We start from the raw sequence: 27,924 nt of genomic DNA on the forward strand, positions 1-27,924 counted from the left end.
GCCTTGCCACCAAACCAATTTCATTCCTCTCAGCTCCCATGTCTAACACTTCCAGCATCCCAGGCAGTACAAAGCAAGAGAACATCGCACCACCCAGGCTCACCAATTGTCAATGAAAAGCATTCATCAAACATCTTTCAAAGCTATACACAGAGCAATGCAAACAGCACAGATATTGTTAATCCCATACAAACGGTAATCCTTTAATTCTGCACAGCACAACCCATAGGCAGCCATAGGGTACTTGGTGTCATTGACGGACTGCCCAGAAAAGGGCCTGCCTGGTCACAGAAAGCTGACGTCTCATTTCTATTTAAGTGGAAATCACTTAGCAGTAGCGTCTGTGGGCATTGCTACTGGTTTCCCCAAATGAAAGAGACGACAGGGAGTTCCTGGTTCACTTGTGGGAGGGGAAATACTCCATAAAACATGTTTGACAGGGACTTGCCAGTATCTTGGGAAAGTTTTATATTTGTTTAAGTACTTGGAAAGCCAACACTGAAGGCAAGTTCAAATTTACGCAATAACAAATTTTGCCTTTTTTGAGTTTTTTAATAAAGAAATCCTTCCATTGCAGGCTGGAGCTTGTTCAACTTTGAGAAAAGATCAGGACTGGCTTTTCTCTCCACCATCTATGTATAATGTTGAAGTACATCTTAATGCAAGCACTTCGGATGGCTGAAAGAGCTCGTTACAAATATAGTATTTTCTTCTATTTCAGTTTTTTTTCAGTGCTATAAGCAGAAATCATTAGAAGCTCAGGGAAAAGAAAAAGCACATGTAACTGACTCTCCTAAACTGTTCTTTTAAATACTTCAAAACCAACTTTTTCCTGCAGCACCAATACTAATGTGCCAGAACACCAAAAATGCAACACATTCGCAAAACCATGTGCCTGTCTCCCCTACGCAGCTGTGAACTCCTCAGCCCCATTTTAAGCCACCCTTAAAGCTGAAGTCCCATCAGTTGCACCAGGAGTTGAGTCTCCAGCAGGATTAAGCTCTTGGTCTTGTCCCTACCCATCCCCAACAATGAATCACAGCCTGCGCTGCACTGATGCTCCTGATGTCATGGAGGCAAGTCACTGCAATTCTGCCACCCCAGTCACATACCGCTGCAGGGAGTGGCTTTTCAAACAAGTCAAAACTGCCCTGAAAAGAGTCTCCAGCTCTCCCTGCTGTTTCTTTGTTTTGCCCCATATGTAGCCAGTGTGTAGTCTATGGTGACGGTAAGGAACTGAGGTCAGGTGCAAAAGGGGCTGAAGGACCACGAAGTGGCAATTCCTTCTCCTCCTCTTCAACTCTCCTTCCCTGCTAGCTTTGTCTATCCAGACCGTTGCTCCATCACTTGAGCTATCACCATCTCCAAAGAACAACTGTTTCCTGCCTTCACCACTATTAGAGCAAAACAAGTTGTACAAAGAGTGCTTCTTTCACGCAGTAAGGTATTACCTCCTTACATTTCCTCGAGGAAATGTAAGGTCTGCTATGCATAGTGGTAGCTCTCAAGTCCCCATAAAGGCCTGTTTGTAGCCCAAAGAGACACAATGCTCTGCAACACATGCACACTTACACTGCGCAAGCTCATGCCTGTCCGAGGACCACAGAATGAGAAACGTGAGGAGGACAAAGGACAAACTATTCCTCAATTTTTTTTTTTTCTAACCAGAAGTATACGCAACACCTTATCTCAACCACACAAATTACAATTTTTCTTTTAAACAGCAACCAGCAAACCCTCCACTCCCCATTTCTAGTCAGCATCAACCTTCATCTAGTTCTGCCAACTCACAGCTCTCCAGGCTCTGCACATCCCAAATGCAAACCCGAGTATGCAGACCAGAACTGGTCTTCTTACCACCTCAGAGCAAACCTCATCTGAAACACACACTTGACCCCACCTCAACACTCAATCCTTACTAGATCTAGTGGGAAGCCTGCTTACCCAGCCCCATCTGTCCAAACTTTGACTCCAACCTGCTTTGACTATTTATAGGCTAACAGCAACCTTACCAATATGATAACTTTAACTCATGTACCTTAGAACACCAATCTGCATGATGAAGATCCAGAAAGAAATTAAACCTTTTCAAACTTGCCGTCCAGATCCCTAACCAAAGTGTTGATTACAGACTCACAACATCTCCCTGCTCTGAATTCAGTACCATTTTTGATTCATTCACTCAGACTTTGCAGTACTACCCATCCTAAGTCCCATCCACCTTTCAGACAACTCACAGCCAGGGCTAAGGATAGAGGGGGCTGAACAGATAATTTCATTTCTGGCTTCTGTGAGTACCACCAAACCAGGCTGATTCTGAACAATACCAGCTTGGCAAGCTGCTGGCTGCATCTGATCATAGGCTTAGATTAGGGAGTGAAGGGGCTGAAGAACCAGCTTTGTTTCTTGCTCATTTAGGTGCCAGAGGATTGGGATGACAGCTGGTGCTGATCATGCATCCCAGGATGATGCCTGGGGAATACAGGACTTTCCTGTTTCAGGGTGGGGCTAGAGTTAGAACTGAGGTTAGCGCTCAGGGCTGGAGGCACTGAAAAGTTAGATCTGCCCCCAGACCTTGATGAGTAGTGGGGGCTGCAGCCAGCTACACAGAGGCAGCTCTGATTGAGTCTGGGACGGAGGAGACAGCCCGGAGCACAGGGTTCGTGCTAGGCTTCAAGGGCTGGGGCTCAGATTAGGTAAAGCAGTGAAAAGCAAAGCTTAAGAGCAGGAATGCCATGTAAACACTCTGGATCCAGCAGCCTCTCCAGAAGATAGCTATGAACCAGGCTTTCTGTCCTCGTATCCCCGTCACTGGCCTTTGTGCTAGCCCTCAGCCCAGTGCTGATGTTAGAAGTCATTGCCCATCTTTTGCCCTGGTCTGTAGCAACCCAATATAGCCTGCTGTCTTAAAAAAAAAAAAAAAAGAAAAAAAAAAAGAAAAAAAAAAAGAAACAACTCACAAAAAAAAAAAAAAAACCCAAGCAATACTTACCAACTGCAAGTTCTGCCCAGCAATCCCAGCCTCATGCCCTTTGTAAACTCCAAAGCAGACATGGATCTCTAGGCTAGATTAGAGAGATAGTCTTAAACCTAGTGCTGTAGGCTAGGTCTAGCATTCATGCTGTTGCTTTGGAGATCTTACAGTTCCATGCATAGGTCAGAGGCAGGCTGTTGCACGTCAGAAAGAAGGGCCAAGTTTGTTCTTGTGTCAATCCTTTGAAAATAAACAACGGTGGGGGGGAGGAAAAAAAAAAGCAGCTGTCAACGACTCAAACTGTGTTTAGGACTAGCGATTGTGGCAAAACAATTGCTAACTATTGCATTACACAAAAGATTGGTGTTTATGCCCATGAATTTGGACAGTTGCAGAATGGCATCCTTACCATTTTTTTTAGATTCTCATCATGAGTCTTCATAGGTACAGAGGGGAAAAAAGTCTCCTTGGTGTTTGTAATGTGTCATCCTAAACTCAGCATTAATACCATAGCTGCAGCCCCTGTCTGGCCCAGAACAAATTATGCCCCTATCACCTCTGAAAGTATAAAACTTTGTCCAAGAACTACAAATTCAGGAGAATAAAAAAAAAATAATAATCTAGGTGCCATGTACAAATCCACCAAAATTTATAGAAAGTTATGTAGAGAACTGAAAGAGTATTAGCACTTTTCATGTGTTAAGGGAGCTTTAACACTTCCCAACATAGGCTGAGCAAGAACTCACTGCTCCCTCTACAGGATATGAAAATGCGCACAAGGAACACAAGATTATGTCAAGACCAGGAAAGTAATGAGATGCTAAGGCAGAGGGTCAGCGTTTTAGCTTTGAAAATAATTTTAAAAGGACCAAAATTACAAGTGTAAAAACAATGAGTTATAAAGTTATGTTTTTATTTTTAAAGTGATGCCGTAGAAAATTCAAAGTAAATTCTCAGTTAGCTTTTTGCATTTAAATAATCTGTGAAGTTGTTTACAACAGAACACTTTAAAAGTTCATTGAGAGTGAAAAAACAGTTTCTTTACGTCCTCCTTCACTCACTGAGTGTCCAAATCCTTTCATTTTCTTTGTAGAGGGAGGTGAAGATAGGCAGGTCCCTATAATCAGACAGGAGACCCCTACGCATTTTCCCACGACAGTGGTCCCCCATCATTCTGCAAACCCACACCAGGGGAGAAGCCCAGGGTGAAGGGAACACAGAGACAAGGCACCTGCTGTGTTCTGCATCTGTGCATCATATTTACAGTATCATACTCAAACTGGCTGTACAAATTTGCAGGGAAAATAGCAGGTAACTATTCAGCTGGAGAACCAAGCAAGCAATCCACTATTCTGGAATCCACGTCTCGCCTTTGCACCCCTTCATCATTAGCTTCTCCCCTGGCTGTGACCAAAAACTGCAGGACACATAGGTCCTCAGGAAACATTGGCCTCACTTCTTTTATATCTCGAAAGACCATAGGTGTGGCTCTTGCCTGAGCACACATGCCAAAAGCAAGAATGCAGCTCGCCAGAGCTAGTTTTGCATTGTTTAATGAAAACATTTCAGCACAGAAATTAAAACCTTCTAATGAGATATCTCCTTACACGCAAAGCTGTTTTTACTGCTTCATCACAGGGAAACCAAATCCACTTTCCAATGCCTCTCTTGCTACATATCAGAAAGTCTACAGTGTGGGAGAAGCAACAAATTAATACCAGCCTGGCACAGATCTCAGAACTGAGACGAAGCCTGATGCCACCTCAGGGGGCTTCAGGGAGATGGGAAGGGAGTGTGAATGCTCTCAAAAACTCCAACACCTCACTAATGAACTTTTTTGGAACATAGCATATCTTAGCTAGGAGTATCTCCCTTCCAGTTCTCCCCCACCATACCTCTCCCACTGAGTCCCAGTGAATGACTGGGAAGATGGGACTACTTGGGAATGCCCTGGAAGATAGGATTAATTGCTTTTGTGCATTTTTATCTGTGATGGCAGAGGTGTAAGTATTCCAACTCTACATACTTAAGCTTCCAAATATCACCAAATCTTTTGGCCACAAATTCCCAGGAGCATTTCCAAGCATCTGACCTGTGCCTGAGAATTTGATGTCTTTCATATGCTCAGCCTGTTCTAAAAAATAATAATAATAATAATAAATTAACAGCATCTCAGATTAGATGGCTAATTTTCAGCCCATGCTTACCTCCACTGGTGCAAACACCACCACCAGCACTCTGCTGCAACCCACCAAGAGCCTGCCCTCTGTGCAAAGCGTCTTCTCCTGCCTGTTTTAAACCAATCGCCCACTAGTTTAATATAGTTCCCCTTAGCTCCACTGTTTGCAGGGTTTGAAGAGCACTTCTGCATTCACTTTGTCTGCTGTTTTCATGATTTCTTAAACCTCTCTCATCTCACTGCTTTGCTTTCTCCTTTCCAAATGGAGCAGTCTCACTCAGCCTTTCCGGTCTCTCCTCACAAAGCAGCTGCTCCATCCCCTTGGCCTTGCTCTTCCCTGCACCAAGTCGGTGATGGAGAGACCAGAGCTGCAGGCATCATGTTAAGTTCAGTCAAATGTGTTTTGTCTTCAGCTTGAAACCTATATGCTCCTTAAATTAAAATATAACATCATTTTCCAATTACAAATTTTACCTGTAGGGGGCTTTGATTTCACAACTGGTGTTTCAGATGTTTAGTGTTCCTACTTTAGTCAGAAAGGAGTAGTAAAGCAGTTGACAGTTAACTATGCTTTTGCAGCTGTAAAAATTCGTACTGATTGCCTGACAGATTTGGACTCAAATCCATTTTGAGAGAAGACAGATAATAAAACATTTGTGCTTTGAAAAACACATCAGACAATATGAAAAGCCTTGCTTGCAGAAACATTCCCAACACCATAGTGACAAAGCAATCAAGTTCATGCCATGACCTCAATACAGATGTTCTTGTTCAAAAAGGGGAAAAAAAATAGTAATAACTGGATGCTCCACTTTGACACTGGAACACCCAGTGAGCAGTGGAGCAGAGGAGGAACAGGTTTGCAGTCAACAGAAGAGAATTCTTAGTCTTAGGGGTAGGTATCACACCCTCACAATTCAGCTGCAGTAACCTCTCAGGGTTATCTCCAGGACCACAGCCCACCAGTCACCCCACAGGCCACCTCTCCAGGGTCTGTTCACTGGTGCTGTGTGCCATCAGGTGAGCTCCACAATGGAGACACTTGCAATAGCCCACAAGAGACCCCAGAGCCCTACCAGTAAGTGGAATCTTGGGGAGGGGGGAGTATGGAAGATAAAGGGGAGGCATTACCTTGAGCTGTGTGTGTCCCAGTTGTTATACAAGGTACTGGCATTCCTGCCCTGGCAATACTACTCTCTCTGCACAGGTGCTAGCACCAGGGCACACCATAAACGTGCTGCTATGGCAAACAGATCAGATCTCAGATCCTAACCTCTAGAGGGGAGGAAAAAAAAAAAACAACCCCCCCCCCCCCCAAAAAACCAAAAACAAAACCACCCCCCCAAAAAAAAAAAACAAAAAAAACCAAACCCCTACCTCATCATACATTGATATCAATGGAGCATACCTTGAGTATCTGTGCTACTTTGAAGTTTGAGGCTTTTTCTTTAGCCCAGGATACAAAGTCATGCCATCCCACCCCCATCCTCCCACTCCCTGTCAGATTGGATGGGGAGTTTTGGTAGTTATGTATAACATTTGGTCTAGCCTTTTGGTAGTTATGTCTAACATTAGCAGGCTTTCTCTTGCTTCAGGGATCACCAGATCACCATTATCTCATGGTCCTGGACCAAAGAGCTCCCATTCCATCTCATTCCTGTGGACTGCCTCACTTCTATACATCTCAAGCCTGCAATAGCCAGGCCACGTGAACTGCACTCACAGCCCACCTCGACAAGCACATACCCAGCTGCAACAGCTTATCCCCAGGCCACCTGTACTTGCACAACCTGGGCTTTTCTGGCATGCTCCACTTCAGGTGCTCTGCAAACATCCTGACTATGTAAACAAGCCCTAAAGAAAACACCTGAGGCAGTTCATGCTTTGCATAGCCTGCACAGACAGTCCTGCTGCATATCACTGCAAGGCAGGCTCCAGTCCTAAATGACTGATTCAGGACCACCTTCATGCTACAGGATGGCTACAGCTAGGCAAACTTGATCAGGCTGTGGTGCATGGCCTGGAGGGAAGACAAAGTTATATGTACTGGGACATTTCCTCTTCCCTCAAGCACAGATGATAACAACCTCCTGTCTCTGAAGTGTCTCCTCAGGTAAAGGAGGTAAACACCCACCCCATGGGGGACCCACTCTGGCTCTGGGGCTTCCAGGCTCTTTGCACAGAACTAGCATCTATCCTTGTCTTCAGAGCATCCAGCCGCAATGAAAAGGACGTTCTCTTTTGTGTCTGACAACCCCTAACTCACAGTGATCAGCCATAGACCAGTTTCCCGGTGGAGTAATCTACTGCCGAGCTACAGGAAGTTAAAGCACACACCGTTTGTTAAAGATTCGCTTATGCTTAAGTCTACTTCACCAAAAACGCTGAGGTCTGCCCAATGCACAACCTGTCGCTGGAGGAAGGCAACAGCTCGGACACACCCAGATGCATCCCCTGACCCCTAGTCCCTAACACAGGCTTCTGGGTGCGCACACCTTCATGAACCACAACTGCTATCGCAGATGCAGACACCTGAGCTTTATCAGTCAGCAGGAAGAATCCCCAACACAATGGGATTTCAAGGGCAAAGCGCACAAAGCTGTTACTGTTTCAGTCACCTTCAGCACTGCACCTATGAACACAAGCAGGCAGGTTCAGGGCAGCCATCACCAAGGCCACCTCTGCCTGATTATGTCACTACACAAGCTCCCACAATGGCAAAGAAAAGCAGGAAATAAAGTGTCCATACATGTGGCAGCACCTCAGTCCCTGGCTTAAGACAAATGGCCATCAACAACACTCTCTCACCTCTGGATGTAGATCTTGCACTTCCTCCTCCCTTCACTACCAAGGTAGAGGCTGCCCCCTTTCTTGCACCTGATGTAATGCCAATTTGCAAAATGCAGATATTTCATGTCTCCCAGCAAACATCCCCACTTGCTGAGGAAATAACAGTCTTTCTTCCCAACACGCTCCAACAATACTGTCTACATTTATATGTATACTGTATGTGAGAGTGCTGTCAGTCAGGATAGGGAGGAAGGGAATACAGAGAGATCTGGAAGCATTGATCCGTTCCTCTCTTACCACGTGTTTAGCCAAAGGCACCAAAGAAGTTGTGAAGGTCAAACTAGGGAGTGCAACCACATGTGCAACTGGACAACATCACCTCTCTTTTGGGTGTGGGATGCGAGGAGCAGAGAGAAGGAAGCTTCACCCTGCCCCTGGCCAACCCACCATTGTTCAATATCCACTGATGGACATAAGCTGTCCTCTGTCATCAGAGGATGTATGTCCTGTAAGCGTAAATTCCCAGGGCACCAACTCTTCCCCTTATGTGGGAGAACATACCAAGATATTTACTGGAAACAGAACCTCTCTCTGTGCTGGCCCAGGGAATTCTGAAACTGCAGCGGGAAAAGACAGCTGATGTGCTACAGCACGAGGACACCTCTCCCAAGACTTGTCAGCCTCAGTGGCCAAAGCAGCTTCCAAGAGAGGTGGTCTGTCTTCAGTACAGCGCCTTTGCCCCAGCCTAAGTGGGTCACTTATGAGCAGAGCTCTGCCAACTTCTCCCTAATAAAGAACTGGGGCACCTTAGCACAACATGGACTGGTAATGCTGAGCCATACCACAGAGAGGTCCTGACACAAGCCTTCACACAGCCTTGAATTCAAACACACGATTAATCTTGATGGCCAATACTCATTTGACCAGCTTACAAAATAGGCGGTTCATAATCCTCTTAAGAGCAACAGCGCCCCACATTGGAATCCAAGGAGAAAAAAAAAGGGGGAAAAAAAAAAAAAAAAAAAATCAGGCTTTGGTCTGTTTGGGTATGCCTGTCTGATTGATTCAGAGGGCACTGGGCAATGAGGACAGCTGCTGCCCAAATGACAAAACTTACCTCTCGGTAAGAAAATACGAAAGGTGGTGCAAGCACAGGGAGGCAGCAAAGGCACAACGCTCATAGGGTTATCCACGAGTGACTGTGACAGCCTGCAGAAGACAGCTAGCTCAATTTGCTTCCATACCGTGAAGAAGGCATGGGCCTTTGAATCGCCATTCTCTCTCCTCCAAGGACCTGTTTGAATCAAGTCACTGCTCTGGAACAAACCAAACTAGCTTGTATGCAGTGCGAGGCAGGGGAGTAAGATCCCAAGAACAAATCATGAGAGTTTAACAACAGATTAAACCTGCACAGCTAAAGGAATTCAAGATGCTCAAGTGTTAAACTCATTCTTTCCTATAGAGAAACCCATGGCATATACTCTGTTCAAACAATCACACCATGTTATTAACAAAATCACCCTCACAGTTAATACTCTCTATATATATAAATAAAGGATTTTTAATTTAAAAAAAAAAAAAAAAAAAGAAAAAAAAAAAAGAAAAAAGGTGGTGACTAAATAACCCACAAAAAAACATCCCTTTCCCCAAGCCAAAGCTGATTTTATTTGCCTTTCTTCATTTTCGCAGTCTTTTCTTTCCTCTTCTTCACATGCTTTGGGATTTTGGTTTTTCTCTTCTCCCTTTGGGCTTCTTTAACCATCTTCTTCCTCTCCTATAAAGAACCAAACACCATTCATTTAAAGTCAGAATTAATGACTGATTTTGAGCAGGTCAATCAGCTGTTAAATTAACAAGTTAATTAACAGGCCACATAAAAATGAGGTTAACAAAAGGAAGAAATAAAAAAGAAAAAAAAAAATAGGAATGGTGAGGGGAAAAGAAAAAAGTACAGGTTGGGAGTAGAGCCAAGAGCTGCACACTGGTAATGACAATGCAAAACTCAAACTAGTTGAAACCCGAGTTTCATGCAATCTTTGAAGAAAGGCAACAAGATGCACTTTCAGCTCATGATATTTACATCTAAGATGACAACACAATGTCTGATCTAGGTTTTCTGCTACCCACAGGGCTACTATAGTATGGGTTTCTATATGTCATGCAAAAATACTGATCCAGGAACTGCTGGTAACTCAGAAGCAGCTGATCATCACCAGGACTGGCAAGAAAGGGTGCTATGCTACTGCAATACACTGTAATCTGTGCCAGACAGTGAAGAGACTACACTCAACTGGAAAATACAAAGTCAGCATTACGGGGTGGGGAGTGGAAGTAATTGCTGCTAATCAGTTGTTCAACCTACAGCTCAACACATAGGTTACCAAAACCCTCATCTTACTCACGCAAAAAGAAGTCCAAATGAAAATGTATCCATAAGGATGAGAAGTGACCAAGACTTCCCTGCCTCATGTCTGAAAAGCAGCACCTCCAGATTGATAGAAAGTGTCTAGCAGAGCACTGCATTTTTATTTGACAGATATGCAATAGATTATCTTACCTTTTCTAGGAAGAAAAGCCTAACAAGCAAACCCCCAAATCCTGAAGCCCTTAAGCCCACTAAGTTTCATCCTTCTTTTGCACAGCACCTAAAAGGTTGCCAAAAGGGTGATACTCTGCAGAAGAGCCTCATCAAAGCAGAGCATACTACTTCTGCAGTTTGCAAATGAAACCTTAAGGAAAAAAACCAACCCAAAACATAATGCCTTTGCATGACTGCGTTACATCTCTTGCCCACAGCAAAGCTAGCCAGTCTGTACTAATGATTCTGCAAAAGCCACTGTGGTACAAAAATTGTCACCAAGTGTCCAGTTCTATACATCAGGTGGTCTCCTTTCCCTGGGAAAAATGAGGTTAATAAGGGACCATGACTTCAATATCAAAGCCTGGAAGAGTAGCTATTGGCACTGAGGGGCTGCCCGGGCTTCACTGAATTCTGCTTTGCTTAGCCTTAGAATTCCCTGCAGAGATCTCTCTTCTAGCTTTGTCTAGGCTACAGAGAGCTATATTACAAGTTCCTCTACATAAAAACATCATTAATAAATCAACCATAATGAAATTCACTTTCTCTGTTCTCATTCTGCACAACAGGAAAACCCCATAGTTTGTTTCATATAAGAAGTAGCAAGAACCACTCAGAACTAAGTTTGATTTTTTTTTTTCTGTCACGTAGGCAGAGGTCATAAAAATAAACAGTTCCTGGCAGACTGACCTTTTTGTCCATGCTAACTTCAGCCGGTTTATCTTTGGGATGTACAGATTCTTTACAGTCTGAACCAGAGTCCTCTGAGCTGCCACCATCATCATCAGAGTCTGTTTCTGACTCGTCTGCCTTCTTTTCAAGAAGTGCTGGAATCTGCAAGATGTATCAAGAGAGAATTATATCAAACCAAAACAAAGAAGCCTAATGACAACATACACATATACACACACACACATATATATAAAACAAAACAGAATCTGCTGCAAAGAAACCCTTGAGCAAGCTTGTGCCATCTCCCTTACTACAGCAATCACCGGGTCTCAAGAAAAAGAATGAAAAGCAGGTTTATCCAAACCAAGAACAAAGAATCTAGAATGTACAACACAATTTTTTAGGTCAGGGCTCACAGCACAGCTGTATTGGCACTCCCAAACTAATTTCCATAAGTTAAACAGCGATTTGCTAACATATGTGGAAGCCAATTTTTAATTATCCTTGGAACATACCCAAATGTACCTTGGGGGCACTGTATGTAGGCTTTATTGCAAACACAAATATCTACACTGGAAAACTCACTTATTTTTAAACAAGCCTGGAAACTATGCCACAGTCTGATCCCATCTATATCTATATTTCCATTTTAAAGCAGAGTCTACACCACTACTGGATAACATTTACAAAGGAAGGAGGAGGGATTCACTTAAGGCCTTAAGGCTCCTGCTTTGAATTATATTGCTACAGACTGATCTGTACCCAACTTCTTATCCAACGTACTTTACAGAAGTGTCACTGTCAAGTACTTCAAATATAGTAAGACACAGTATCTTATGCCTTATACTGCAGGACTGTTCTTTACACAATTACAGCAAAGCTACCTTCAGCATATCAAAACTTGTAGTCATGCTACAGTTTAAATCAATTACATTTTCCATTGTTGGAAAATATCTTCCCTCCTCTCCACCTTAACTTCACAGATCATGTCCATAGCAAGGATTATCATTTAATTCTCAAGCAATCTAGCATCAGTCACAATGCAGGGAAGCAATTCACAAGGTGTGCAGACACAGTCATGTCAGATTCATCCCGGACATAAATGGTCACTCTGCAGATAAGAGACTTCTTTCATGGTGTCAGTGGCAAGACGAGGCATTCTCTGTACTCCTTATAAGCACTTTTCTGAAAACGGCTAAAATGAAGGATTTCAAGACGACCCCCTCACCTTCTGAACACCAGACAAGTCCTTCTTCAGTCCTGTCACAGTCTGGTAAAGAATCTACACCCAGGCAGAAAGAAAGAAAATTGTGTTATCAAAGTACAAATCTTAAATCTTCATGCCCAGAGAGAATTATTATAAAGAAAAAAAAAAAAAACAAAAACAAACCACCCAACAGGAAAAAAACAATGTTAGCATTTCTACTAGCCACACTATTTTGAAGTATGACACTAGATTCACTACTCCACAGCTTGGTAACAAGGGTTCTGTTTTTGTTTGTTTTGCTATCAGTTTCCAGTAAGAAACTGCTATTCCATTAACTGATATTCCATTCCAGTAAGAAACTGCTATTTCCATATTCCCTCCCTCTTTTTTGCAGTACCTCAGCATGTCTACTCACATTATCCTGCTGAACATTCAATGCCATATCCTCTTCTTTCAATTTCATCATTATATCCACATCTCTCTCATAGTTTTTGACTTCATTCAAAGTTCGAGGTATGTAAGCCTTCTTAAACACCTAGCAGAGTGAAAGGAAACACAGACTTACTAATTTACATATAGTTTCATGATGCTCTTCTTTCCTAATTATGCATCCTTATGAGAATAATCATAAAGGATGTCAACACTCAGAGAAACTAAAAATGAACATGGTAGTCATCCACTACCATTTGAACTGCAGCGTATCTTTTTTTTTTTTTTTTGGAAGAGGAGCAGACTTAAAATGCAACCTACACATTATTGATAGATCATGATTAATAAAGCTCCTTCCTCAGCGACACTATCACCAGGCCACTTAAACTTCTCCAGTCCTTCAGACTTCCTCTTCGCTTATTTGAGTCCTAAGGTTTTGTGTTCTAAGGATTTCCTATAATGTTTTTATCATGATGTTTACAATGCCAATGTTTACAGTTGCCAAGGCAACTCTATTAAAATGCACTGTTAAAACTTAATCTAACACCTGCTTCAACCTACAGTCCAATTCAAAAAAAGTTCCTGCAGCAGTATAGTACAGTAAAACCTAACTGCAGTATCGACAACCACCACCACCTTAAAATTTGTAATGCAGTCTTTTTGAAACAGTCTTCTAGCCAACTTGTCACTACCAGATCAGAGAGAAGTATTTTCCTTCTCTTTTTCATAGTATTAGTTCAATCCCAGTGCAAATTCCGTACATTTTACAATCAGAACTGCTAGGCTAAGTGCTGTGCAAAAAGCAGAGGCCCCCACCTCTACAGAGCTTGCCCTTAATCAGCTCTACTCTTTTGTGAAGAAAGTGACACAAGCTAGCCACAGTCACATGAGAAATCTAAGAAAAATAAACTGAACTCAGATGCTAACAAACCATTTCTCTTACAGGTCAGTACCTTTATATAAGCAAATGAATAATTGCTTTGCAGAAGATGGGCTTGCAACAAAACATTAGCATCTGACCCTATAGTTCAGAAGTTGTATGCTAAGGGTATCTTAGGAAACAAACAAACAAACAAATCTTCCCTTGGCCAAGCTTGAGCCAGAAGCAGTTAGTAAAACCTGCAGAGCTCCAAAAGAAAAATAAAAATATTTGATAAATCAAGTAGTATTGACTCCAATGATAAATAACACGTGAACCAGCAGAAATAGGTTCTCATTGATACAAATTCTGCTCAACAAGAATTATTTTTTTTTTGTTTTGGGCTGGGTTGGTTTTTTTAATGTTTTATGGAACAGATAGATAAGACTAAGATAGAAATTGTTCTATATTCAAATCAACCCTTTCCAGAACATTAGCAGTTTTCTGTAATGGAATTGAAATGGCTTCACTTAATGTAAAAACAAGGGAGAGAAACAGTACATGGAAGAGTTGAATTAGACTGAGACTGGAGCATTTGATTAATGCATGTATCCAAATATCCTGCTTCTGTATCACTAGCCCAAAAACACTGGCATAATCAGATCTCTCCACTCAGTTTGTTTGTTAACTGAACCTAAAGATATATCAAGAGACCTAGCTACAAGCAAACACATTGGTTTAGGAAATTGAATTATTTGCCTTCTAACATCTTGTCACTGTCAGCTTTTATACACAGTATCTGTTAATACTTCACATCTCAACTAGTTTGAGACATCTCAGCATCACACTGTTTTGCCTATCAACTGTACATTTTGACAACTAAAACAGAACATTTTTCATTTTTAGAAAAGGCAAGGTTAATATTAATTTCATAGCAGGAACAATAATTCTCACTTACTTCCTCATCCACTTTATCTTGACTGGATCTTTCCTCCTCTGTTCTCTTCGATGCTATTTCCATTGCCTAAAGAAATATAAAACAATACAAAGCTATCACTCTTTAAAATCGCATCACTTAATCCAACTAACCATTCCCATCTGTGTTTCTCCCTCTACTCCACACTGTCACTCAACAAATACTCCAGCTTTCCCTATGGCAATGCCTCGAGCGACACCTAATGGTAACCAACATTTCTGCGAAGCACACCTAAAACTGCAGATCTGCTTTATTAATAGAGGGAAAACACACTTGCCGCTCCTCCCAAACCAAATTATGGCAGGCTCAGCATGACTACAGGACATGACAGTGCAAGAAGAATACCGTCAGTGGTGCTCAGTCCTAGAATTTGGCTCTTCTCACGCACATTGAGCAAGCCAGAGGAGCACAAGTAAGGGGAACCACATAGCACAGCTGTCTCATTCAACCATCAATATGACAAAAAGTACACAACATCTGGAAATCCTCATGTTGTACTGGTATTTGGACCACACTCACGTGGCCTTGACCAAGAATGACACATGAAATCTCTACTGAACATGATATCCGGCCCCCATTTCGCTTGCATTAACTTAAAAAGCTTCCCCCCACTCCACTCCTCATCTTTTTTAAGAAACGTCTAACTGGGAGCAGACGACTGGCAGCTAGACATAAAATATATGGGTGCTGCTAACAGCAGTGAGTAAGCTTACCTCCTCCTAGAATCAACGTGTTCTGCCAGCTGCTATATTTGGCTAGCAAGACCACGTACCTTGGAGTAACACTGCTCTAAGTCATTCCCTTCCTCCCTCAGCCCACCCTGCTCAAATCTGCATTCTTAACCCCATGCTCTATATAAGCATGGTTATATTTCTGCAGAGCTTCTCCTCGTCAAAAAGAAAGAACCAATTTAAAGCACTCTAGTTTTAGTAGCAGTTGAAACACACATTTGAGTTATCACGATTAGACTTACCATAGAATCACAGAATCATAGAATGGTTAGGGTCGAGAAAACATAGAATGAAAACCTTGTCATCATATAATGGTATAAATGGAAAAGACCTGTGTACATTTTTGAAGCACTAGCATAACATAATGTCATGTCCCAGTTTTCTCCCGTAGCAGGATGCAGAATAAACGAGATGAAGGAGCTTGAACTAAGTTTGATTTTATTGTTCAAGACTTCCTACATAAGCAACGAGGCCATGAGGTCTTACCTTAGCTAGATAGTCATCAATGTTCTCACTTGTGATAGAAGGATCAGTAATAAACTCAAACAGCTCCCTCACAGTCATCACTGCAACACTGTGCTTCTGGAAAAAGTCTACCAGGGAACAAAGGCAGAGACAAAAACCACAAGTAATTACATGTAACATATGCAGCTGTGATGTTAAAGTGACAGTTACAGCAAGCCCATGGCCCTGATGACTTCAGAAAGTCTCAGCAGCATGTACTGCATCATACTGGGTTTAGTTGAGGGTGGTGGAACACTGGAACAGGTTGCCCAGAGAGGCAGTGGATGCCCCATCCCTGGAAATATTCAAGGCCAGGTTGGATGGGGCTCTGAGCAACCTGATCTAGTTGAAGATGTCCCTGCTCCTTGCAGGGGGGTTGGACTAGATGACCTTCAAAGGTTCCTTCCAACTCTAACTATTCTATGATTCTAGTTATCAGACAACTCTTGACCATCTGAAATAAAACTGTTCATCTTCCAGACACAACAAATACTGAAAGAATAACTAAATAAATATAAAAGTTAAATCAATTTCAGCAGGAGCCAGACTTCATGGAGTAGGGGCTAAGAACTACTAAGTACTACAGTCAAAATTCGTTACTTGAGTCGACTATAACCAAATTCAGAGGCTACACTTCTATACTGAAAAACAGCAGTGAAAGACACTGAGGACTGCTTAGTAAGTGTTTCCTATTAAAGTTCTCAGAAGATCTCTCCCCATGAGAAATTAATCATAGAAAGAACAAAATAAATTTTTTTTTTGGAGGCAGCTCTCTGTGCCCATGGAACCCCAAGCCTTGCAGTGTTCACAGCTAGGGCTGTCTCTTTAGTCTCTGTAGGAGGACTACACAGAGGAAGTTGCAGCAATAGGGAACAAACAAACAAAACACACCAGAACCACTGCAACTCAGCGAGGCACTAGAATATCTAGGGAGAGCAAGCCAAAAGACATGAAAAAAGAGCAAGAGTGTAAGTATCTGAGCTGGGAGTTATCAGAAATCCATGAACAGAAAAGGAATAAGGAAAAACAGCAAACCGTATCAACAAACACACAGCATCAAAATGCACACTGTTCCTTTTCCACAGACTTTAAAGAGTCTCAGTAAAATTAGAAGAAAGTCCATCTGAAAAGAAAGGGGGGAGAAAAGCAGCCTGCAGTGACAGATTTCTTGTCCTCAGAGAAAAACACAGCCTAACCAGGAGGTGTGTGCCTGTTGCACAACATGCATACTCACATATGAAGACCAAATTTGCAAAAGAAAAATACCATAAAGGCACCTTGTTTATCAAAATACTATGACAACTGATAACATCTCTAATAAATTACTCTGTGCCTCAATCCTCTCAGCTGACCTGGACAAATAAGTGCAGAGAACTTCACAACATGGTAACTTCTTGCCAGCTGAGGAATTCCAGATGTGGATTCCACTCACAGAAGGAAACACATCAGTATGCTGTGCAGGCCTTTAAGTAAGGGAAGTTAAGAATGCAGTGGGCGCTGCTGCAGACTGGGACTCATCTCAGATCTATCGCAAATCTGAGATTCAGCCAGGTGACTCATTTCAGCCAGATGATTTCAAGCAAAATAGGCTACACTCTTCTGAGCTTGGCACAGTACGCTGCTCCCTGAGGAAGCCATGAGGACCTAGGAGATGGAGCATTTTAACAGAGGTTTGACAGCTTCTACAGTCAGTTATACTTGAAAGAATACAGGTGAACGCTTCACCTTGCTAAATAAACCAGCTATTAGAACAAGAGTTGAAGTGCAGCCTACTCACCATTAACATTGGTACAATCCTTGCGCAGGAACTCCAGCGCATGAGGGTGGTCATGCTCCACTGCCTGAGACACATCAATGATGTACACGTCCCCGCTGTGGTACCTGCAAACACACAAAGAGAGCTGCACTAACTCCGCCTCTGTTAAACAGGAGATAACTGAGAGGCAGGGAAAAAAGCGTGCTTCAAACTTAAGAACCAGCAAACAGTCTGAACATATTTGTCTAACACAGACCTCACATATTAGTGTCAGAGTGGCTTTTTTGGGTCAATCCTTTCCCTCCTCTACACAAGTTGTATTATTAAACTTTAAAGAAACAGTCTTCTCGAGAACACAAAAGGTGTTATGGGTGGGGGGAGAAAAAGAAAAAAAAAATCCTACTTATTTTTTCTCTAGCTGAGTTTGTTTGTCTGTTTGTGAGGGGTTTTGTTTGGGGGATTTTTGTGGTGTGTTTTTTTTTTTCTTTGCTTGGTTGATTTGTTTTTTAACCAGAGGAAGCCTAGATCTGGGTTAAAAGCTACATAATAAATTACGTAAGTTACAAAACCCAGTCAAAAAGGACCCCACCCTCCCTTAAAGGTGGATTAGTACTCTCACATAGAGGTTGCCAATGCATACATTCTAGATGTCACAATTCAGAACAAAGCTTAAAAACATACAGCATATTAAATTCACTGAGATCTGCGTGAACAAGTCTGGCATCTTGGTAAATTCTTCTCATGTACTGGATGATTTGCAGGTACAGCTCCCGGACTTTGGAGTCGGACAACTGAGCATTCTTCAGCAGAGGAGCAGGCCTTGAAATTACAACACAAGTAACAGGAAGTGAATACTTTTTCCTTCTCCATACCAGCTGCAAAAGCTTTAGTTGCTGTACTTGATCCTTCTGCTCACTAAGTGTGTCAAGTGAGTCAGCATCAGCAGCTAAATGCACAGAACCAGGATGAAGGGCAGCAAAGCTTGGTACGTGCTTGCCAAAGACACTGGAGCTCTGTTTCCAAAGTGAGCGAATTTGGACCATGCTACATTAATGTTTGTAATACAAAATGATGAGCTAGCTTCACGTATGATTAGAAAGCCTTTCCAGCCTTCATCTCTGGTTAAGCCACTTTACAAATTTATTTTGCACACAATTGAAGCTTCAGAATCATGGAGATTATCTTCAGTAGTAGCTGGCAAATGTCTGGGTATTTGACAGGTCACATGCACGCGTAAGAGTAACATGTTAATTTTACAGGCCTAAAGTAATAATAAGTAAATTCAAAGGGTTGGTTTGTTTGTTTTTAATAAGCCTGTGTGGAAAGGCACGAATAAAAAAAATTTTTGCTTTTCTAAGGATACTTACCTATCACCTTTACCAATAAAGCCCATGACAAGGACATGGCTTCTTAGCATAATTGGCTCTGGGCAAGGTATCCGGGCTGTATTCAACCTGTAAACACAGGAACAAAGCAACAAAAAAAATAACACCAAACCCTACTGCATGCATTGCTCTAGTGCCTATAGGGAGTGTGTTGCTTTAAATATAATACACAATAAGAGCTCCTCTACTCAGGAAACTCACTTGTGAAGAACAACTATGAAATGAATACAAAAAGCCACAGCCATTCTGGCTCTGACTCCTCTCTGAGCATTCTTATAACAGGCAAAGAATCTTTACATAGTTCAAGTTAATCCTAGATTAACCTATATCACACAGCACACAGTTACTCAGCATCAGCTATTTCTAGCTCTTGCTCACTTTTCCATCACGTCAGAGCATTCAGACATTGAAGAGCTTAGAGCACGAGCAGCAAGACAAAAGAATCTTTATTCCTCTCTTTTATCTTCTCTTCCACAGGGAAGCTTAAGACACTTTCCTAAATACTCCAGAGACCCTAAAAGGTAGTGATAGCCACAGTCTAGGAATAGGAGAGTACCTCCTTTAAACTTAAAAGTTTCAGTTACTTTTGCATGCTGAAATAAAAACTAAAAGAATCACCTTATTAAATTCCTCATTTCTTTTTCAGCCCATGTCTTCACCATTTTTCTTGGGTTGCCTTTGCAATATCCATGACGAAACCTTTACATAAAAAAATAAAAGGTAACAGGGACTCTTAGCCAAACAATGCAGTATTAGCACCAGTAATTTTACAATCTTTTAAACAACCAGTAAAACCAGGCAGAAGTCAAACTCACCTGAACTCACCACTCACGTACTTATCCCGATCTTTAAACATCAGAATAGAGGTTTTGTATATCTTTATCGCTCTGTTCTCTCCATTTGCAGTACTGGCATGATATACATTAGCCTACGGTATTATGAAGGGAAGAAATAATATTAAAGAAAAATTCTTCAAACCAACATAACCTCCTCTCTTCTCTTTCTGATATCCTGGAAAAGATATGATAAGCCTTCTCACTCCAGCTCCTATGCGGCATCCAGCTGAGTGAGACTGCACACAAGAGCAATCTCTTTTTCAACCAGAGGCAGCTTACGGGAAGTATCCAACACTCGGTAGGAGTGTGACAATGCATATAGGACAAAAACAGCAATGCATAAGAAAACTCTGTCTCATCCACATTTTGGAGACTGAAACAAGCCCTTGTGTGAGGGGTTAATTTGAAAACGTGGCCCAAATATCTCAAGTTGACACCTCTACACAGGGTGGAAATATGCCTTTAATTGGCATCCAAGGACTCGGAAGAAAACCAGATCAGCCTAGGGACTAGGCATTCTAAAACGGATTTATTAATTTACTTGGAAATGTGTGGTCTGGTTTTCATTATCTACAATATTCCTTGACAATAGCAGCACAGAAATATGTAAAAGCAATGAAGGTTTAATAGTATTTTAAATGGAATTTTGTTACACTGTTTAGGTACTCTCATATCTGCTGACATGTGGAGCTGGTCTGATCTGCATGGAAGAGAGTCTTGCACGAAGAAAGAACGACCTGGGTTTCTATGCTTTTCAGGCTCTGTTTATATTATGTTACATATGCCCTTTCCAAAAATTTCACTTCTAACATACAATTAACAAGATCCACAAATTTAAGATAACATTCAAGTATTCCGAGAAATCTTTCAAACTTGTTTCCTTTAACATAAACTGCATTTTATCTTAAGATAACTTTCTATCAATCAAGCAAGACAAAAAAAATAGTAGTACTAAAACCAAATATTACAGTACATCTTCTAAGCACCATAAGCTTCCACCTAGCTTGCTGAGAAAAAGACTAACATATCATTTGTGATAAAACTTACTTCTTTCCCTGTGCTGATGCAACCATTGATTTCTGATATGACACCTCTAGTTAGCATCTTGAATAGAATCATTCTGGTCCTTGGATCCAACACCTCAAATTTAATACAAAAAAAAGTCAGCACAATTGCTCTCTTTGAAGAGGACAAAACCTACTAATACAGTCTGTTCTTAGTACCATAATAAAGGACCTATAGCATCAGACTATTCTTAAAGATCAAATGATAATCCAAACAGTAGCCACTCGGAATTTTGCTATGATTCTAGAACAATACTTCACTTTTTCCGTCAAGATTTTTTTTAGGCTACGCATACGCCCTTGACCTAGGTCTACAAGAGACACAAGAGAATGATGCTCCACCCACAGTTGCATTAAATGTGTTAAAATAAGGTTTCTCTTAAGATACACCTATCACAACTGAAACAGAGTGGCTATGTGGCCTTGGCCATAGTTCAGTCTTGCTAAAGAAGAAAAAAGTAAAAAAATACTGGGTTTACTTTTTTCATCATTCGTTGGAATTTAGTAAAAGCTTAAGATGGAATTCTGCATTGTATATACAACCAAATAACAATGCTAAGCACAACACTGAGCTCCAAGATGTTTACGGAAGCCAGTACAACCTTCATACAAGAAAGAAACAAAGAAACAACAGGTCTCTTCAGGATTACAAGGGAAACAGAACTCCAAGGCTAAACTCTGTTCCTACAGCATCCATTTTATCATTGATTCCAAAATTTCACATTATTTGTTCTGGTCAAAAGAGAAATTTGATGAATTAAAGGACTTACCTGTTCTACTGTTGCTCTGTCTGACTTGTCTTTGACTCGATACCTAGCAGAATGGAAGATAAAACGATACAATCTCAGATATGGACTCAGTACTTCAACAGAGTAAAACATTACATTCTGTATCAAAGATAAGATGACAGCCTCAAAAAGTAAGACTTTCAGTTCATAAACAAGCAAAGTTTTCTGCTGCAGGGAAGGGGGAGGGATAAAACCCATAACCATGAGCGCCCTTCACTTTTATAGGTATCTTCTTGCCTTCACTCATTATGCTCATTCAGGAGAAAAACAGTATCTGTTTAACAACTCAGGGCTACAAGCTGCAGGCTAAAAAAAAAAGTAGTACCTTTCCCTCATCAGGAAATCATCAGGAGGAACCTTCAAAAGGCTTAAAATACCTTTTTAGCCCAGCTGCTTAAGGACCTCCATTTACAAAAAAAAGAATATAAAAGTTAAAATAGTCTTTTTTTTTTTAGTGGAATGTCACCTGCCACTTCTGTCTTAATATGCCAATACAATCAGATGCACTACCAGCAGCAGTGACAGAAGAATCAAAACGTCAGAATGATTTAGGCAACTGATCTGGAAATCAAAAAGTTTAAGACCAAAAGGTAAACTGTATTCAGACTACTTACAAATTTTGGTTTTCTTAGTAAATTTATTCAAAACTCAGACTCACAGTAGGACATAAGAACTACTCTTCTGGGTTCAAATTATTTAAATGAAAATAGAAAGAGTAATACTCACATGTCTGCTTCCTTCTGTCTAGACTTTTCTGTGACTCTGTTTATAACTGAGTCATCGAAATTTAGCTTATCTGAAAAACATACAAGAAGAAATGAAAAAAAAAAACAAAACTCAAAAAAGTTTCCTATATTCAGACTGCCCCTGCAATTCTGCTGCCAGCTGATAATGCCACAACACAATGTTAAAACGCAGGTGCAGCTCTTTCTGTAACAAAAACAGAGGCTTAGCTACATACCAGAGTTAACCTAGCTCTCCACTCTGTCTACATAGTAGGACTATAAGATAACAACACAGACGAGTGAGATAGTCCCACAGACTTGGAGACGTAATGCCATCCAGAAGTAATGCCTTTAGGATAACATCTCACCCTTAAATTTGTCTGCCCTTATCACAGTGTAATGCCATTTGAGCAGAATAAGCAACAGCCTCAAGGATTCTCTCCCCCTGATGTATTTAAAATGCTATTTGATTAATTGTTAAAGGTACAAAAACTGCTGTATCTGCCTACATATACCAGCACCACTTTTTTGAAGCTCCATTTTAGAACCGCTTTGTTATGAAGGAAAACACAACCTCTGTTCACTACCCTGTCAAAAGGACCCAACCACAGCTATATCTAGCCCTAACAGGCTAAGCTGAACAGCCATTTCCATCACACAGTAAACATCAAACTACACTGGCTAGGATAGCTCTGAAGGGGAAGAGAAAAGGGTATGACAGCTGGTTAACGGAGACTAAAGACAACTTCAAGTAAGCAAAAGTTATTTTTAAATCTGTCTGGCAATGGTTAACTGCCATTCCAGTGAGTTCTGGCTTAAGGTAAACAGAATTAGTCTGAGAGTGTCACAGAGTGGTATCTGTTTTCATAAAAGATGACAATGCAATTATACTCACCTAAATTAATTTTATTTTCAAATTTCCTTAAAGCCTTGTCTGTAGGAGTAGACATTTTTGCTGAATAGCAACTAGGGGTCTGTCTATTTGCCTGAAACAAAGGATTTGTTAATAAGTCGCCTTCTCTAAAAACCCCTTTGAAATACAAACAATACGATTGGAAAAGTCAGCTCAAATGTCTACGTCTAGAGCTATAAACAGAAAACTAGAAAGCGATATGGATTAATGCCAGATTTTACTTAATTCAAGAAAAGAAAATACAGGTGACTCATCAGTTAAAGTTCCAAAATGTGCCCCAGTTCACGGTTATACTTAGTCTGGGAATTGAGCTGCAAGTCTCTCATATTAACACTTTTTCCATTTGTAAAAGGAAGGGAAATAGCTGACAGAAATAAGGAGAAAAAGGAGAGAAAAAATGAGAAAGTAACGAACAGATAAAACTTTTCAAGATGGTATCTTTCCTTACAGGTAGACTTTGTCTTCTCCAAATGTAATCAATATCTGAACATGATTTCACCAACACTAGAGAGCAAAAACTGCTAACTGAAGGCAAGAATAAGTCACCCAGGACACATGCTGTGAGTCAGACACGATATGCCATGATCAGCACCACTCTTAATTCATCTCAACTATTCTGTTGTGTTGGTATCAATAAGAAAAAGAGGTTTTGAACTTTCAGCACCTAAGCTGAGGGGAAGGAGGATGCTAGTTCTCACATCACATGTGCTTTTTATTCTGCACAATGCCGAAGTTTCGACGCCAACAGCATACACTCTAAATCAGTCCACTTCTAGCACCTCCGTCTCCTATGCTTTCTCTTGCCTACTTCACTATTAGCCCAAACCACAGTCTGTTTCACCCTGGGTGTGACAAGCAGGTACAATCTCAAAATTAAATAGAAAAGATGGGGAAGATGCTCAAAACCAGAGGACAAATACCAAAATATAAGCAACATAGTGGAGATCAGGGTGTGCAAAGAAAGAAAGGTTGAAAAAGGTAGGGAACAGAAGGAAAACTGCAGTGCTAAAGACAATCCAGCAAGAGACAAGGAAATCAAGTGGAGCTCTGGCTACAATGTGCATACACACATGGCAGGGCAGAGGAACAGACTCAAAGGAAGGGGATTCTCTCGAGGAAAAATATCTGTTTGCATTTATGCTCAACATAATAGTAACAAAGAACAAAGCCTCCAGGTTAGCCCCATTTGGTCTTGGGCACCCTTGATGTTCACAAAAACAGCCTTCAACGTACCTGTGGATTGCATCCACCAGTAGCACTGTGGCGCTTTGTGAGTCTTCCCACCTCATCATCCCAGTCCCAGTCTTCATCGTCCTCTTCATCATCATTGTCATCGTCACCATCTCCTTCCTCAGTGTTAACTTCTTCACACATGTATGACTGGCAGTTCTCAGTGACCTCACCTTCTTGAGCTGTTTCTGTGTCTTCTGTAAATTCACTTCAAACAAATATAAAGGTTTATATAGCTACAAATAATTGTGACAGTCATCAAAAATTCAATACATTTATCCCAACAAATGATTTCACAGTTAGCTCTCCATGAGATGTTCCTCACTTCACTTGCCTTTAAGCAACTGTATATGAGAAAGTCACCGCCTGTAAAGGATGGACTACATTTAAATTATCTTCTTCACCACATCAGTGTTGCATTCTAACTTGTTCTGCAGTTACATATTTGGATCTCGCTGAGTCCAATCAGGTGAGCACACCAGATCAGGCCAGCTGGCTCCTTCAGGAGAGACAAGCCACTCTGCTTGCTGCCACAGCAGATTTCTACCTGATAAGGTGTCATACCAAATCTCCCTGGAGGCAGTCAGCCAACCAGCTGGTAACTCAGTGTACCAGCAAAACCTACAAGAACAAAGTTAGGCCTAAAAAACAACTTGTGGAAGAAACAAACCCTTTTAACCTACTCACATCTTGAAGTTTGTAGCTTGTTTTTCTGCCAGAAAAAAAAAAAGTATGTCGTAAAACAGAATCCCTGCAGGAAGCTGGCATTTAATTAAATGAATGCTAAACTGGGAAGAAAATGGATTGGATGTGTAACACAAGACCATTCTTTATCCACTCCCCACTAAATAAAAAAGCTCTAGACTTTCACTGCAACAGAAGATATATTTTTATTCCAAAATGTATCACAGTGATTTGCTGTCATCAGCGACTTACTGTTCTCTTACACCGTTTCACACGTCCAGTTACAATCAACGAACACCAAGGTGAAATCGCCTCGACCACACCGAGTCCACAGGCGGGTCTGCCCATTTTAGCGGCGAGGCAGAAATCACAAATTCCTAGAAAGCTGGGAGAGCGCACACAGCCTTTTCTCACCCGTCCTGTTCTAGCTCAGGCAGCACGCCCACCCTCCCCGCAGTTTTCAAGCGGGCATCCCCCCGCCGGGCCTCCTTCCCCGCGCCCAGGCGGCGCGCAAGACTGTCCCCCTCCCCGCTTGTCGTTTTTTTTTGCCGGCTGCGCCCGGGGATAGACCTACCCGAACCCCCCTCGGCACCGGCGGCTCCGACGGGGCCTGCAGGAACGGCTCGGGACCCCCCAGGCCCGCCCGGCCTCGCCTCACGCCGGCGCAGGGCACCACGAAAGGCCTGGCCTGCCCTCCCCGACTCCCCGAGCAGGCCGTACCCGCCTCCTACCCGTCGGAGCAATCCGCATCGTCAAACTGCCCGGGCACGGCCTGGCGCATCGCCATCGCGCGGTAATCCATGGCGGCGGCAGGCAGGCAGCCGGTACACCGGGCGCCGGTACACGGGGCGCAGGCGCCGGGCTGGCCCCTACGGCGGCGACAGAGGGACCAAAAGCATCGCGTCTGAGCGTGGCCGTACAACTAAGGCGGGCAGGACTCGTCTCCGCCCCTTTCTCAGGTTCCTGTGCGGCGATTGGCTACGGGCGTCCTGACGTCAGCCTTACCGTCGGGCTTGGCCCAGCCGCTAGCGGGCGGATGTGAGGGGAGTGGAAATGGCGGACGGGGGGGTGCGGGCACGTAACCGGGATCCATATCCGCACCCGCCCGAGCGGCCCAGCTCTGGCCGGCGCTGCCAGGGTAAATCTGGCAGCCACGGCGTTTCCCTGGGGGAACTCACAGCAGCCACTGGTGAGGCAGTCAGTAGATACTCACCAGCGGTACGTCTGTATCACGTGACGTCATACAGCCTTAAGGATGTTGCACCTTCAAGCCCTCTCCTCTTTACTAGAAACGACCATTTACGCCACAGATTTACGCTTGTTTTCCCTAAAATATGAGTTATGATCTGTGTATCTGTAACAGAGAGTGATAGGCTTTTACCTAATACACTCTGAAATGCTAAATTCCGAACTTTATTAAAATAAAGCTCCAACTGAAGCCAAAGGAGTCCCACATTGCCAAGCCTCCCTGGAAGCAGCTTAGGTGACTGTAGCACCCCTTGCACCGAACGATGCGCTAACCTGTTTATATACCGATATACTGTGGGATTAAGAAAGAAAAGTGAGTGCTGGGCTTTTGCTATCTGGTACATAATGGTAAAATTTTAAAACGCAGTCTTTTTTGGTAGATGTTTTCCCGTTATCCAAGCGGTATATATAAAGGTATCAAAAATCTTCAACTGTGCAGAAAACAGGGATACTTGTACCGAGAAGCCTTTAAAAAGGAATGAATGGAATAGATGTCATTTCCATCCGCCACACTTCTGTAAAGTGGACCCAGTGAGAGTCTCTGGATGTGGAAAGCAACAAGTCCATTTCTGACATTTCTAAAGCTATAACTTTAGTTCAGTCTGTCTTCAAGTTCTGCCACTGAAGCTTCTGACACTAGAGCACCTGGAAGCTAAATACCCACTTTTCTCCTCTTGTATAGAACAGGGAATATTGTGCCAAATATCCTTTCTCCGTAATAAACTGCCAGCTGGTAAGGCAGAAAGGAATACAGCGTCAGTCCGAAGGAACAGTACAACAACTGCTTTCCAAAGAATTCTTTACTGCAGACAAACCCTACAAGGCTTAACTGCGTGAGAAGGTACTGCTGCTGTGCTTGGACACTGGTGGCAAGAGGAGAGAAGGATCTGGGGTTGCTGGTAGGCCCTCATGCTACTCAACTGCTACGATACCCAAGTCAGTTCCCTGATATGTCACAAGGGAGCTCTGGAAGGTGAAAGGTAGATTCCATATGAAAACTGCCCCTGTTATTACTTTTTATATTGTATTACCTGGAAATTGATTCATTATGCTAGACACTATACAAATCCTGAACAAAAATGTGAGCCTGTATGCTAAGGAGTTCACTGCCAAGTGTTCTTCTGAAAGTGGATGTGATGCTACGTAAGGCATTCTTTATTTAGCTGTGAAATGAATGCAGCAGAAGCAGCACAGGGTTCACCTCTGGTTTGGGGACAGGCAGGACTTGAGCCAGTAACCCTGTCACACACCAAGACACATGGTCATCTAGCTTCAGTTCCAGTTGCTGCCCCACCAGCATACCTTGCTGTCACCCAATCTGGGTAGCTGCCAGTTTTGGGAGGCAAGATCTGTCTTTGTACAGCCATGCTCTGAGCTCCTTTTCCAAAAGCACAGC

At 42.3% G+C, this 27,924-nt stretch overlaps 1 protein-coding gene across 1 annotated transcript; it reads right to left on the minus strand.

Moving 5' to 3' along the window:
- Positions 1–9,539: 9,539 nt before the first annotated feature.
- RIOK1 (RIO kinase 1) lies at positions 9,540–26,172 on the minus strand. Its single transcript, XM_086741881.1, has 17 exons — positions 26,012–26,172; positions 24,600–24,804; positions 23,349–23,439; positions 22,455–22,524; positions 21,711–21,753; positions 20,924–21,016; positions 19,856–19,968; positions 19,659–19,739; positions 19,023–19,109; positions 18,337–18,474; positions 17,677–17,780; positions 15,882–15,988; positions 14,647–14,712; positions 12,816–12,935; positions 12,422–12,475; positions 11,212–11,355; positions 9,540–9,717 (listed from the first exon to the last, which is right to left on the minus strand). The coding sequence occupies exons 1-17, from the start codon at positions 26,080–26,082 to the stop codon at positions 9,607–9,609; spliced, it is 1,698 nt and encodes a 565-aa protein (XP_086598007.1). The 5' UTR covers positions 26,083–26,172; the 3' UTR covers positions 9,540–9,606.
- Between the last annotated feature and the right edge of the window lie 1,752 nt (positions 26,173–27,924).

This window comes from Chlamydotis macqueenii, chromosome 2 (genome assembly GCF_036417535.1).
Source record: "Chlamydotis macqueenii isolate bChlMac1 chromosome 2, bChlMac1.mat, whole genome shotgun sequence".
Classification (NCBI taxonomy): domain Eukaryota; kingdom Metazoa; phylum Chordata; class Aves; order Otidiformes; family Otididae; genus Chlamydotis; species Chlamydotis macqueenii.

Excerpts from the sequence above, each read along its gene's own strand:
- RIOK1 (XM_086741881.1), bottom strand. The coding sequence starts at position 26,082 with ATGGATTACCGCGCGATGGCGATGCGCCAGGCCGTGCCCGGGCAGTTT. Across the intron at positions 21,754-22,454 it reads AGACAGAAGGAAGCAGACAT|GTATCGAGTCAAAGACAAGT; the intron begins GTGAGTATTACT and ends CCATTCTGCTAG. Across the intron at positions 19,740-19,855 it reads TACGTGAGTGGTGAGTTCAG|GTTTCGTCATGGATATTGCA; the intron begins GTGAGTTTGACT and ends TTTTATGTAAAG.